This window comes from Schistocerca piceifrons, chromosome X, assembly GCF_021461385.2.
Source record: "Schistocerca piceifrons isolate TAMUIC-IGC-003096 chromosome X, iqSchPice1.1, whole genome shotgun sequence".
NCBI classification, from domain to species: domain Eukaryota; kingdom Metazoa; phylum Arthropoda; class Insecta; order Orthoptera; family Acrididae; genus Schistocerca; species Schistocerca piceifrons.
Window position 1 is genome coordinate 332888759 of NC_060149.1, and position 15879 is coordinate 332904637.

The 15879-nt window shown below is 43.9% G+C and overlaps 1 protein-coding gene across 1 annotated transcript in view; it reads left to right on the forward strand.

The window, feature by feature from the left end:
- LOC124722097 (activating signal cointegrator 1 complex subunit 2 homolog) overlaps positions 1–15269 on the forward strand; it is a 32034-nt gene extending 16765 nt beyond the window's left edge. Inside the window, exons 2-3 of the mRNA XM_047247295.1 lie at positions 423–676; positions 14506–15269. Of these exons, the coding sequence (XP_047103251.1) occupies positions 423–676; positions 14506–14953 (702 nt within the window). The 3' untranslated portion in view covers positions 14954–15269. The remainder of the gene's footprint in view (positions 1–422; positions 677–14505) is intronic.
- The last annotated feature ends 610 nt before the right edge of the window (positions 15270–15879 follow it).

The window sequence follows — 15879 nt, forward strand, 5'->3', positions numbered from 1 at the left end:
ACATAAGATAGACTAATTAGCACGCACACGAAGGCATTTAAGTAGTCACAGCTACTGCGTTATATGCGTGGATGGATAAGAAAGAAACTTAATACGTGGTATTATGGGGAGTATCCTCTATCATACACACCGAGCGAGGTGACGCAGTGGTTAGCACACTGAACTCGCATTCAGGGGACCGACGTTTCAGATCTGACCAGCCATACAGATTTAGGTTTTATTTATATTTCCCGTGATTTCTCTGAGTCGTCCCAGATATGCCTTCCCCATCCCTGAAAAAGTCCGAGCTTGTCCTCCATCTCTAATGACCTCGATGTTGACGGGACGTTTTCCTGACGTAGAATTCATCATAGATTAAACTCGGCATCAGAAGTGGACGACACATCTTACGTATCGATTTGCAGTAATTTTTTGCCTAACAGCTGGGGATGAAAGCGGCGTTGGTGGCGGTGCTGACGCTCGTGGGAACGGCGATGTCGCAGTACCAATCGTTCTACGCAGGCGGTGGCTGGTCGTACCCGGGCCCGCTGCCGCAGTTCGCCGCGGCCAACTCTGAGGAAGGCCTTGAAAACCGTGTTGGTGCTACGACTACTACCACGCAGTCGCCTGAACAGTTCATCTCTTCGCAAGTCGGTGCCTGGCCAGAGGACCGTCAACCATTCTGGTTCGTCAACAGGTACGCAGATACTGCCACAGCACCACTAATGTTTGTTCGCAATGTGTCCCTGTGTCACTGTATCACTGTGGAGCTGTTGATACTTCTTCATCAATGATTCCAGCTTTGAACGAAGTCTGCGCGTGTTTTATCTTCCTACAGTACAATATCTAGTAGGAAGGAACATCCATTGGGAAAGTAGAGACACTGGACATTTAAGACAATGTGATATTACACTACCGGTCATTAAAGTTGCTACACCAAGAAGAAATGCAGATGACAAACGGGTATTCATTCGACAAATATATTATACTAGAACTGACATGTGATTACATTTTCACGCAATCTGGATGCATAGATCCTGAGAAATCAGTATCCAGAACAACCACCTCTGGCCGTAATGACGGCCTTGATACGCCTGGGCATTGAGTCACACAGAGCTTGGATGGCGTGTGCAGGTACAGCTGCCCATACAGCTTCAACACGATACCACAGTTCATCAAGCGTAGAGATTGGCGTATTGTAAGGAGCCAGTTGCTCGGCCACCATTGACCAGACGTTTTCAGTTGGTGAGCGATCTGGAGAATGTGCTGGCCAGGGCAGCAGTCGAACATTTTCCGTATCCAGAAAGACCCGTACAGGACCTGCAACATGCGGTCGTGCAGTATCCTGCTGAAATATACGGTTTCGCAGGAATCGAATAAAGGGTAGAGCCACGGGTCGTAAGACATCTGAAATGTAACGTCCACTGTTCAAAGTGCCGTCAGTGTGAACAAGAGGTGACCGGGACATGTAACCAATGGCACCCCATACCACCACGCCGAGTGATACGCCAGTATGGCGATGACGAATACATGCTTCCAATGTGCGTTCACCGCGATGTCGTAAAACACGGATGCGACCTTCATGATGCTGTAAACAGAACCTGGATTCATCCGAAAAAATGACGTTTTGCCATTGGTGCACCCAGGTTCCTCGTGAGTACACCATCGCAGGTGCTCCTGTCTGTGATGCAGCATCAAGGGTAACCGCAACCATGGTCTCCGAGCTGATAGTCCATGCTGCTCCCAACGTCGTCGAACTGTTCGTGCACATGGTTGTTGTCTTGCAAACGTCCCCATCTGTTGATTCAGGGATCGAGACGTGGCTGCACGATCCGTTACAGCCATGCGGATAAGATGCCTGCCATCTCGACTGCAAGTGATACAAGGCCGTTGAGATGCAGCATGGCGTTCCGCATTACCCTCCTGAACCCACCGATTCCATATTCTGCTAACAGTCATTGGATCTCGACCAACGCGAGCAGCAGTGTCGCGATACGATAAAACGCAATCGCAATAGGTTACAATCCGACCTTTATCAAAGTCGGAAACGTGATGGTACGCATTTCTCCTCCTTACCCGAGTCATCACAACAACGTTTTACCAGGCAACGCCGGTCGACTGCTGTTTGTGTATGAGAAATCGGTTGGAAACTTTCCTCATGTCAGCACGTTGTAGGTGTCGCCACCGGCGCCAGCCTTGTGTGAATGCTCTGAAAAGCTAATCATTTGCATATCACAGCATCTTCTTCCTGTCGGTTAAATTTCGCGTCTGTAGCACGTCATCTTTGTGATGTAGCAATTTTAATGGCCAGTAGTGTACCTTATTACTAGCGAAACTTTGAGATTTTCCCCTCTTATAAATTTTCCAACAAATTTCGAGAATGAAGTCGTCTGACGTCTTCGACAATCGCCGACATTACGGCAGTTGCACATCTCATCATTTTCAAGGCGTAAATGCAACGAGAGAGCGCTTTGGAAGAAAATTTAGAAGTTCTGTATGGAGGGCATGTGCCGAAAGACAACACACACACACACACACACACACACACACACACACACTCACACAGTAAACATAAGTGTCACCACACAACCAAAGATAGTCTACATCAGATGTTATCGATACAAACACACACACACACACACACCTTTCGAACAGGCCTTGAAGGCCGAACGGTACCGACCGGCCACTGTGTCATCCTCAGCCCCTAGGCGTCACTGGATGTGAATACAGAGGGGCAGCGGTCAGCACACCGCTCTCCTGACTGTTGTCAGTTTGGGTGGCGGGTGCCGCTACTTCTCAGTCAAGTAGCCCCTCAGTTGGCCTCAAGGCCTGAATGCACCCCGCTTGCAAACAGCATTCGGCAGACCCGGACGGTGAACCATCCAAGTGCTAGCCAAGCCTGACAGTTCTTAACGTCCATGATCTGACGGGAACCGATGTTACCACTGCGGCAAGGCCGTTGGCGCCAGATGTTATCAGTAGTGAATATTAAGTACCAGCAACTGAGTTAACGTTAAGCCTGGCCCTCTACTGTTTGACTAGGGAGAGAGCAAGATTCCAAACAGAATTTAAACAAAAACCTCCACTCTTCTTTGCAATATCGCACGCTAATTTAATCTCAGCTGCTTCCTTAATAACACCATCCCAATAGCTGAAATAGCTGGAATAGCTGGAAGTGCGTGCCAGAATCTCCGTGTGTTTATATTCCATAGGATGAACGGTACCGAGGAAATGTTATCCAACAGTTGATTTTCTCAGGTGTTTTAAGCGTGTGGGCCACTTACACTCAGTACACGAGTTCTCTACAGTCCAGATGGTCTGACAAGTGTAACATGCGACAGCTGCAAGAGATATGGTAGACACCCGCCTTACGTAAACCAAGATCATTCTTAACAGACCCTCCAGGTCCCTAATCTTAGATCAGGGCCGGCTATGGCGTGCCAAAGTTCATGCGTACAGCGTGTGCGGTCCACTGGCGAGCCGAGACCCGGCCTGGTACGCGGCTTTGCTCGCTCCTTCTCGGAAGAGCCTGGAACAGCGCTACATTTCATTTAACATTGCGGTGCAGCATTTCGCGATCGTCACAGTTCTCTGAGTTTGGCGGAATCGTGGTGTCAGCTCTGTTTACCTTTGCTATTTGTCCGCGGTATGAAGGACGTTCACAGGTCCAATGGCTGATTGCACAAAAGAGGCAGTCTAGCGATCTATCGTCACAATCCTTTAAAATGGAAGGGAATTACAGATCAGAGGGATGAGAATTCTCAATTCACATAAGAGACGGGTCTTGCTTATTTGCTATGAAACGACATTTAGTACCATCCCGAAAGAATTTAAACCTTTACATGACAATGAAAGAAAACAAAATTTCAAAGATCAATGGATGGGATTCATTGTTCTGTACATCAAGAAGCACTTTGCAAGCGTGGAGCGCTTGAAGAAATTGGTAATACGAATAGTAAAATTTCTGAAGTTGCACCCGTTATTCCAATTCAGTTGCAATAGTTTTCAATGGAAATGAACGAAGAGTATGGAAACTTCATGTATCACTTTGGCTAAGTCAAGGGGCATGATTAGAACGATTTTTCGATTAAAATATCTCTATTGTTGAATTTATGAAGGAAAATGGAATGCAGGAATGAAAATTAGAACGTCCAGAATGGACTGCAAACTTCGTATTTTAAGTTGACTACACGCTGCTCAAAGTAAGGCATTGCAAGGTATCTTCTCTGTGGTTTATGCGGATTCATTTAAAAAGGAAATCGCGTTGTAGAAGGGACACATTCTGACGAAGACAATCCAGTTTCCTAAGCTCACATGCGTTAAAGAAAGCCCGAGGTTTGAAGAATTTATTGTGGCCTTGCAAGAACTACAACGTTAGTTTTATAAAAGTTTTGAGGACAGTGTTAATCTTAGTCCGAAGCTCGTGGTCGTGCGGTGGCGTTCTCACTTCCCACGCCGGGTTCCCGGGTTCGATTCCCGGCGGCGTCAGGGATTTTCTCTGCTTCGTGATGACTGGGTGTTGTGTGCTGTCCTTAGGTTAGTTAGGTTTAAGTAGTTCTGAGCTCTAGGGGACTGATGACCATAGATGTTAAGTCCCATAGTGCTCAGAGCCATTTTTGTTAATCTTACATCTGTTTTCGAGTCTGTTTGCCGTTTCTGTTGAATGCGCCCCTGTGCATGTGCAGATGTAACTGATTGACTTCAAGGTAATTCCAGTTTCAATTACAAATCTTTTAACGTGAAAACTGTCCAGGACGTCTACATTGTTTTTCTCAGTTAGATTTTCCAAGTCTCCATAATAAGGCCGCAAAAGTGCTATAATATTTCGATCGACATACTGATGTGAAAGACCTTTTTTCGAATATGAAACTACGTAAGTCACGTTTATGTGGCAACTTGAGAGCGAAACTCTCCGAAATTGTCAGCCTCTGTCCGTATGCCGACAGTTTGTACCTGATAGAAATTACATTGTATTTTCAGCACGACAAATATAATTAATTAATACTGAAAGCTTGTTTTGTTTGTGATGTATGTTGTTGAGAAATGTGAAATACAAAACCAGGTCATACGCGGTACGACTGCACTGCCATTTAAATTCGGCGCGTTCGCTGTTTTATCCTCTTCTCCCTACACGCGCTCAGACAGCGCGACGTGCTGGAGGCGGAAATACGAAGCGAGGCTGAGCACGTCAGCACTCGATCCCGGGCATGGCCCGCGTGCCGAAATCTTGGCCATCCCTGTCTTAGATGACGGTCGAAAGAAATTTCACATCTCGTTTTCGCAGAAAATGATGAAACCTGTTAGTGCCACCTCCATATTATCATCACTCACTCGGTCCACGGCTGGTTGATAATGCGATGTGTGTCTCACCTGTATTTCACTAGAACCATTCTGGTTAAAGGTGACTGCGAGATGGACTAACTCAGCGTATAGGCTATCAGAGTCTGAGGTGAAGTAGGACCTATGAACCAAGGTACGAATTACCCCTTCATGCTGAGCCCAATGGTGATGGCGACCTGTCTGAAGATACAAGGGTTTCCTGTTTGCGTATTGTCAGTAACACTGGTACTCTGACATACCGTGTAGCGAAACCTCATGTTACTCTGCTGATGCCTCCAGTAGAGCGGTGTGTGCATTACATTAAGAGCTCGAATGAATTCTTATATCGGTTAGAGGGACTGAGTTTGAATGCCACTGATATTTTAGTAAGTTTCGATATGGTCTCTTTCTTCACTCGCATTCCACTGTCTCGTTCGTTATGTTTAACTGAGGTTAGCTTTGTTGTTGAATTAACAAACCTATTTCGAATGTGTTGTCTTACTTTTTATTCGATGACCATTTTTAAGCACAGACAGGAAGAGTAGTGATGGGGATGTTTTGTCACCTATTGTTGCCAGTCTAAAACGTTTTCGATTATGTTGAGTCACAGTAATGCAGTACTGTTTAAAAAAGTAAACCATCATTTGACTATGTATTACTATATTTATCATTTGTAGTATCTAGATTTCGGCTTTTATGCCCTTCTAAAATACAATGCTAAAAGTTATTGGACCATTATTATGTCATATCTATTAAGGCAGTCCAAAGTAGACTTGTTTATCTGCTTTGGACTGCTTTAACAGATATGACATAATAATGGTCCAACAACTTTTAGCACTGTACATGAGAATGGCATAAAAACCGAAATCTAGATAGTACAAAAGATAGTAATGCACAGTCAAATTGCGATTTACTCTTCTAAACAGTATTTTCAGTCTGTTAATGGAAGATTTCCAGGAATGTGCCTTAGAGCCGGCGGCACTGAAACCTGCGTCTTTTTCAGATACGTAGGCGATAATTTTGTTGTTTGGCCTCATACAAATAAAAATTTAAATAACTTTTTTGAATATCTGAATTCAATTCACCCGTATATTCGCTTCATGATGGAGGCAGGAAAGGATGGCTGCCTTCCCTTCCTTGGTATATTGGTCGGGAGGAAGGTTAATGGTACGTTCGGACATGCCGTTTATTGTCACCACCCGGCTCAAAATGACGGGGAATTGACTATCTTGGGTTCTAGTACCCACGCCATCTCAGAACCTGAAAATTTGTCAGCTGAGTTATCTCACTTCACAGTCTCATTTTGTCTGAATGGTTAAAGTGAAAGGCAGATGAGACACACGTGAATTGGCTGAGTGTTAAAAATAACAAGGTGGCATGAAAGTCTATGGTGTTTTTACGTTACGCATATAGTATTTCCAACAGTATTGGTCATATTTTACGAAAACATGACCACCATTTAAGATTGGGATCTTTTTAGTGTCCGTAAACTATAATCTCGGTTTGCGTAAGGCTGAGCCGGCCGCTGTAGCCGAGCGGCTCTAGGCGCTTGAGTCCGGAACCGTGCTGATGCTACGGTCGCAGGTTCGAATCCTGCCTCGGGCATGGATGTGTGTGATGTCCTGTGTTAGGGATGTGTTAGTTAGGTTTAAGTAGTTCTAAGTTTAGGGGACTGATGACCTCAGATGTTAAGTCCCATAGTGCTCAGAGCCATTTGAACCCATTTTTTGCGTAAGGCTGGTGTGTGCCACATACCTTGCATTTGTGGCACGTTGTACATTGGTCAGACCATCAGGACCGTGAAGGACTGGTATATTGAGCATGAGTTGAAACACGACAGTAGTCTGCAACAGATGTGTTAGAATGAGAATGGCATGCGAACGTGTATTTTATCTCGTCGCTTATGCGCTTTGCCCTGTAATGAACATTTCTGACCGCGAGAATGTTAATTGTCAATAACTTTAAACCTAACCAAAACTGCATGAATTTACGTAGCACAAAAACTGAATCTGATGCAACGCTATTGATTGGGAATGGCCCCGGTAATAAAACAAAACTTGATCAGTTTGAAAATAATGTTCCCTGTGCTTAATGAATGATATCCGTGAAATAATAAAATTTTTTACCTTTATCTGCGCAATGGTAACGCTCTTCCCACTGTTCTCTGTTAGTATATTAAATTGTATAGTTTGCATACAGCTATTGTGTAACGCTGTTGCTTATCATACATTTTAATTAAATCGAATATGGCTGAGACAATAACTTCTTGAGCAAAATAGTTTATCAAAAATGACATGGGTATGGTAACTGGTATTGTTTTGTGGTAAGTAACAATATGGCAATAACTTTAAAACTTGAATTTTGACTCTGAAAATTAATAACGCTCACAATTAACACACAATAAACTGATTATACAGTAACAGTTAGCTTTAGAGAGTCACTGGATGTGAGTGCCATACATTGTCTCAGTAATCACTTACGATTACGTGCATTGCATTGGTAACAGAACAACTTTCTTTACCTTAATTATTTCCAGTATGGTATCTTGGAAATAAAAAATCATCGTTTATATCCAGCACACATCAGCTACAACTAGCCTTTACGCTTGAGAGGCCTCCATACATCTCGCTATGTAAAGTTACTCTACACATTACCCATAACACCTTGAACCAGCGATCGCTGTTGAACAGCGACGCCACTATACAATCGATACTACATTTGACCATCTCTGGTTCAATATAAAGTTTTCGTGTAAAATTTTATCCTGTGTATATACCTTTCAAAGTGTCACGCACGATTATAACAGCTCAGCAAATCTACTGCTGCAAAAAATTGTCTTGGTACCGGTCATCCTATGGAAAATGGCAACGCAGAGAGTCTGGCATGCACTTCCAGCTATTGGTACAATGTAATCAAAGATTTAAATTCTGCTTGGAATCTTGCTTTCTTCCTGTTCAAATAACAGAGGGACAGAGTTAACGCTACCTCACCTGTTGGTAATTAATATTCACTTTCGATAACATCTGCCGATGGTCATCTTTGGTTGTGCTACGGCACCAGTGTTTACGGTGTGTGTATGTGTGTGTGTGTGTGTGTGTGTGTGTGTGTGTGTGTGTGTGTGTTCTCTTTCGGCATATGCCCCATGTACCGAGATTTTAAATTTGCTTGCACACGGCTCTCATATTGCATTTGTGCCTTGAAAATGACGGGTTGTGCACCTGCCGAAATGTCGATGGTTGTCGAAGCTACTATCCTAGGCTAAATCCTCGTGAAGGTGGTTTATCGTTGCATTCCTCAGACCTGTTATGAAGTGGAGTGTCAAGTGGGTATCTGTATCGTGTAGATGGATAGAGTGAGTACTTGAGTATGGAGTAGGTGGCTGTCGCGAGTACTTGTGCAATGTAATATTGCTTGAATGTGGAGTGAAAGGAAGGGAGAGAATGAAACTCGGAGCAGGCATATGCTACAGAAGAGATGATACATATCTCGAATAACACCAAGTATACCGATGAAGTCATCGTCTCATTTCGACACATGGATCATTCACTCAGCCACATAATCCAACTCACAGGAGACTGCGAACGCGTTTTTAAGTACTTTGGCGCACTGACGCAGATTTAAACGCTGACCCTCTCCTCATCTTCCCAAACAAAGTCCGATAATGGACATTTATTCTGTCACACCAGCTAATTTTGGGTCGTCCATCACCACTCTAGAATGTGTTTGCCATATCGACACTACAATCGGCTTCTACACAACAATAAAACAAATAATTGCTCTGTAAACTGCTCTGTATTTGAAATATGAAACTCTCATCTACATTAGGGTTCCAGATGCCCCAATGATCGTCAAATGACTGTTCTTCATAGTGGAGATTAGAATCAAACACCGCTTTCAGTCACAATTATATTTTTCAAAGTTTTTATGTACAATGAATCGACATGCCATTAACTGCAACTACAGGTACCACACCAGTTACGTGCTGCGATTGCACTGATTATACATTGATGACTAATGTCGAGTACGCCGACTGTATTCTCAATTTCACCATTTAACATTTGAAACTGGCACTCTATTTCATCTGTGATCTTTCATGAGTACAATGGATGCATAAAACTTTAAGTTGGTTTGAAAATAACATTGTTATGGAATTCATATAAGTATAGGCGCCTTCAATCCGGGGGTTGTTGGGAGCATTATAGTGCTGTACCAGATGTACCTCTGTTGGTGGTGATACGATTTGCCTCCCTGCGATCTTCGAAGAGACTTGTCTAACCAGTTAAACGAACACTTAAAGTTTAACGCGAGTATCAAAGCACGGTGCAAGTCAGTGTTTCTCACACAAAAATCACTTCATGAGATGACAAAAGGATAAACGACCAAAAAAAAAAAAAATCCTAGGACTGACAAGTCACTGAATAACAGACTTTTGAATAGATAGTCGAACTAGGTAGGCACACGGAACACAGTTATCTACTAGAAATAGCATGTATTTCTTGCCCAAAGAATCAGCCATTAGTGAGACACCAACAATAATTTAACGTGGAACATGAACACCGGCACGACTTCGCTTATTCACATTCATAGAGCATTTTCGAAGGTGAAACCCGTGTTTAAAGCCAGCTGGAACATGAACTGAAACTTTAATCTGTGAGTTTTACATGTGGATTCTAAGTACAAGTAGGAACAGCCAGACATTGTTTATTAAACTGACACCGTTACTGTATACAAAGTGTTAGGTCCATCTTCAGACGGTTGTTAATATTTAACTCGATCCATTTAAATAGTTCTGACCATATAACGTCTATTTTCAGTTGTGGTGAAATTGTGTTAGGTTAGTGATGCCCTACAGCAATACAAGATATTGTAAGAGGACTATTTTATTTTCATTTCCACATAATTAGCTTTGTAACTGCTACTTGCGGCCGGCCGTTGTGGCCGAGCGGTTCTAGGCGCTTCAATCTGGAACCGCGCGATCGCTACGGTCGCAGGTTCGAACCCTGCCTCGGGCATGGATGTGTGTGATGTCCTTAGGTTAGTTAGATTTAAGTAGTTCTAAGTGCTAGGGGACTGATGACCTCAGATGTTAAGTCCCATAGTGCTTAGAGCCACTTTTTTTGCTACGCGCATAAAAAATCCTGCTTTGTTTTTGTGGACCCGATGTTTGCTGTTGGTGAGCTTCACATAACGCGGAAAAATAAGCTCATTTCATATTTGAGACTTCCATTCAATGTAAAGCACCGCACACACACACACACACACCTCAATTCTGATGAAATTTGACAGACAGAAAATAGTGCCATAGAATACGTATATTTGAGATGTTACAACATCGATATAATTTTTATAGAAATTTGTTGTCCGTGACAGGATTTACAATAAAATAAAATAAGTAATTCCTGGATCGCTGAAGAAACTTACTGCGACTATGCTGCAACTCGTGAATTGACATAAGTATCGCCACAAGGAGTTGTTGTTATATAAACCTTCTTTAAGCAATTTGCGTTGAAGTAACTTTTCTTGATAATACAAATATTTGACAGTGTTTGATTGTTGGTATTAATAAAAGTAACAATTAACCTGTATTTTCCACAGCTATGGCCCCATTATGTCAGTTTTGGACAAAATAATCTTTGAAGTCTTAATCTGGTACAACCACTTCATTACCGAGCCTCACGGTCTGTACGATATCTGATCAAGTTATATGTATACAACGCTAGAAAGACGTTGCAGGCGCGATGATGTTGCACGCATAGCGTTCTCTCTCGCAAGCTAGCAGGAGAGAAAAGCTCAGGGGTCTGCAACACGATCAGGTGAGGTATACTAAGCACAAAAAGTCAACCTGGAGGACTACAGATCGCCAAAGCGTCACTGGTTAATTTCTGGAATCTAATAGTGTAGTAGAGGCGCTCACAACCAATAAGTGAGAACTGAACATGTTAAGTTTCAAAAACTGTAGGCAGAAGGGTAGGGTGGAGGAAATCGATCCGCGAAGCCAGCAGCCACCATACGGTACTCTCACCGTGATTTCCTTATTGTGGCAATAACTCCACTGAAGACCTTGACGGTTCGTTGCGAAGTACGGTAACCTGGTTTTCGTGCTGGCATTTTGTCAGTCACACATCACACAGACATTGTAATGGTCAAATTGCATCTTTTTCCAGATCGTGTTCCTTGTCACTTCCATACTACTGCAATCCAAAAGTTCTGAAAACTGTATGTGAGCCATACATTTTTGGAAATACAGTGTCGAATACAAAATGAAACACCCTTAAAGACAAGGTCATTTTATTGACAAGTTATGTGACAGAAAGCTCATCATTGTAGGAGTAGTATATGATAACAAACTCCGACCGAATGAAACACTCATGTCACAGTAAGGGGAGCTCGAACTGTCGCATCAGTACACAGATATCCCACTCAGGCGGCAATGCAGACGTACATTCTCACAATGACAAAGGTGTCGAATAGCATCTTGTGGTAGATTGTCCGAAGTTTTTTGCACCTTTAGTTCCATTTATGCAGTGGTTCCTGTAGGCTACGGTGAACGAATAAGTTCCAGCTTCACCTATACGTGTTCAATAGTAGAGAGATCTGGTTATCTTGCTGGCTAGGCAGTAGTTGTGTAGTACGAAAAGCATATAGCGTCACAGCATCCGTATTTGGACGTGCGTTGTCCAGCTGAAAAAGCGCAGCACCATCACATCGAAGAAAAGGCAGGAGCAAGGTGATAACCTGTGCAGTGTAATGGTCCCGCAGAAACATCGATTGTTACCACGCGTTCTAAATGATAGCCCCCATAACATGAAGCCCAGGGCGAGACCTGTCTGTCGTGGGTGAATGCATTCTGAAATAGACCGCTCACGAGGTTTACGTCGTACTCGTGTACGTCCATCATCCGCATACAGACAAAACTTACTCTCATCACTCTAGTCGACAGAGCGCCATTCCACACTCTAGTCGACTCTTTGACGACACCAGAGTAGGTATGCTTGGCAGTGTCGTGATGTCAGTTGTTGCCTGGCCAGAAGCACGCGTGCCGGCCGGAGTGGCCGAGCGGTTCTAGGCGCTACAGTCTGGAACCGCGCGACCGCTGCGGACGCAGATTCGAATCCTGCCTCGGGCATGGGTGTTTGTGATGCCCTTAGGTTAGTTAGGTTTAAGTAGTTCCAAGTTCTAGGGGACTGATGACCACAGCAGTTAAGTCCCATAGTGCTCAGAGCCATTTGAACCAGAAGCACGCGTGATCTTAGTCTTGGTGCCAGCACACCATCTCCGATGGTGATATCGGAGATCGTGTGCTGGCACCAAGACTAAGATCATGCGTGCTTCTGGCCAGGCAACAACTGACATCACGACACTGCCAAGCATGACACAGCAGGTACAACATGTGCCCAGATTCCATCACGTGACGTTAAACTGTACCTTAGGGTTTCATAACTTACTTATCACGACTAGTACCTGTGAAAAAATGTATTATATATGTGAAAAAAAGTTCCACTGTCGCTTTCACTGTGAACAATACCGGCGTTATTTATACTACTGGCCATTAAAATTGCTACACCACGAAGATGACGTGCTACAGACGCGAAATTTAACAGACAAGAAGAAGATGCTATGATATGCAAACGATTAACTTTTCAGAGCATTCACACAAGGTTGGCGCTGTTGGCGACACCTACAACGTGCTGACATGAGGAAAGTTTCCAACCGATTTCTCATACACGAACGGCAGTTGACCGATGTTGCGTGGTGAAACATTGTTGTGATGCCTCGTGTAAGGAGCAGAAATGCGTACCATCACGTTTCCGACTTTGACAAAGGTCGGATTGTAGCCTGTCGCGATTACGGTTTATCGTATGGCGACATTGCTGCTCGCGTCGGCCGAAATTCGGTGACTGTTAGCAGAATACGGAATCGGTGGGTCCAGGAGGGTAAAACGGAACGCTGTGCTGGATCCCAACAGCCTCGTATCATTAGCAGTCGAGATGACAGGCATCATATCCGCATGGCTGTAACGGATCGTGCAGCTACGTCTCGTTCCCTGAGTCAACAGATGGGGACGTTTGCAAGACAACAACTATGTGCACGAACAATTAGACGACGATTGCAGCATCACGGACCATCAGCTCGGAGACGGTGATTGCGGTTACCCTTGACGCTGCATCACAGACAGGACCGCCTGCGATGGTGTACTCGACGACGAACCTGGATGCACGAATGGCAAAACGTCATTTTTTCGGATGAATCCAGGTTCTGTTTACAGCATCATGATGGTCGCATCCGTGTTTGGCGACATCGTGGTGAACGCACATTGGAAGCGTGTATTCGTCATCGCCATACTGGCGTATCACTCGGCGTGGTGGTATGGGGTGGCATTGGTTACACGTCTCAGTCACCTCTTGTTCGCACTGATGGCACTATGAGCAGTGGACGTTACATTTCAAATGTCTTACGACCCGTGGCTCTACCCTTCATTCGATCCTTGCGAAACCCTACATTTCAGCAGGATAATGCACGACCGCATGTTGCAGGTCCTGTACGGGCCTTTCTGGATACAGAAAAGTTTCGACTGCTGCCTTGGCCAGCACATTCTCCAGATCTCTCACCAATTAAAAACGTCTGGTCAATGGTGGCCGAGCAACTGGCTCATCGCAATACGCCAGTCACTACTCTTGATGAACTGTGGTATCGTGTTGAAGCTGCATGGGCAGCTGTACCTGTACACGCCATCCAAACTCTGTTTGACTCAATGCCCAGGCGTATCAAGGCTGTTATTACGGCCAGAGGTTGTTGTTCTGGGTACTGATTTCTCAGGATCTATGCACCCAAATTGCGTGAAAATGTAGTCGCATGTCAGTTCTAGTATAATATATTTGTCCAATGAATACCCGTTTATAATCTGCATTTCTTCTTGGTGTAGCAATTTTAATGACCAGTAGTGTAGTTTGTTATAATGCTTGATTCAAAATTAAAAAACCTCATTGAATGACTTGAAGTTATTGCATTTCCAGTCCTCGATGTACTGTCGGAGGAATGATTTAATACAGAAATAAAATGGACATGAGGAAAGAGCAATTCACGATGAGAAAATGCGTGGAAACACATGTGGGTAAAAATCAAGGGGTCTGGTGTGTAATAAAAGCCATCGGCCATATTTTGTTATACAATATTAACTCCATAAAAACACCCATTATTTTCTTTCAGGGAGCACATTCAGCAGCACCTCGGACGTCCACAGCCTCAAGGATTTCCACAGGGGCAAGGGACACAGCGGCAGCCACAGAATCAGCCGAATACGCAGACACAAAGGCCAGATGCTCAGCGTCAACCACAGAACCAGCCGGATTCACAAACGCAGCCTCAGTCGCAACCTCAAGATCTGCCGAACGCACGTTCGCGGACACCAGTCACCCAGACCGAAATCCGAAAACAACCTGAAGTAGGGTCACAGGCAGAAGACAATCAGTCGCAAGTGCAGAACCAGCTGGAAGCTGATCGGCAGTACCAGTTGTGGCTACAGAACCAGTTCTTCGCTCGACGTCCGCAGCAGTGGTCGGCACAGAATCAGCCCGGCATACAGACACAAATTGCTCAGGAGCCACTCCGGTGGCGGGGTCGCCCTGGTACCAAGACCATTTACAGGCGACAATAGGGACTGGCACTACCCACTTTCCTCATTTTATTCCACATTATTGAAACACAAGTCCTACCGGAACGAGTAAGAATCTTGACAGCAGTATAAAATGCTTTATTTACTTTCCGTGCCAAAAACGCGCCATTATTGTGAAAATGTTGACAATTCACCTTAATATAGTTGGTAATAAAGATACTAATAGAATTAGATTGGTGTTTACAGTTTCCCTAAATTACTTGATGTGAACTTGAGTATGGTTACTTAAGTATGACATCCCCACCCTTGGTCAATGTGAGTTTGTGCTGTAACACGTGTAATAAATATGTCAACGGTATATGAAACTCCATTCTTTCTCCTCACTCTTACACTGACCTCGTCAGTAAGCTTATGATGGACAGATCATTAAACAGTCACCATAACTGTACACGATTGAATCTGAGAGAGTGTTACAGACCTGATTTTTATACCTCTAAAGTATCTTGGCCTTTCTTCTTTGGTCGTCCTCCTGCGACTGTCGGATTTGCTGGACAGCTGTTAAATAACACACACAAATCTACACACATTGTCTATCTCCTCATATTATTTGTCAGCTGGTAAAATTTTGATGTTCAGCTTGTATTCAGGGATTTTTAACAGTAAGTGTATCACAGGTCACTACTTCAAACCATCTAAAAACGGATTAAAAGATTTTTTTTTCACTTTAACTACCGACAACTGACTGATAACACAGTGGGTATGCTTAACGTATGGTCTGCATTGATTGAATGTTTGTCACTGACTGACTTAGTAGCTTTACATTATGATAGCTGAATACCATTTGACTAATAACATAATGACTATACTGTCTGACTAGCAAACTGCATCATGTTCACTCCCGGGCACTGACTGATTATGGCTCGGCAACACTTATTTACAGGCGCACGTACTACAGAAAATTATGGACT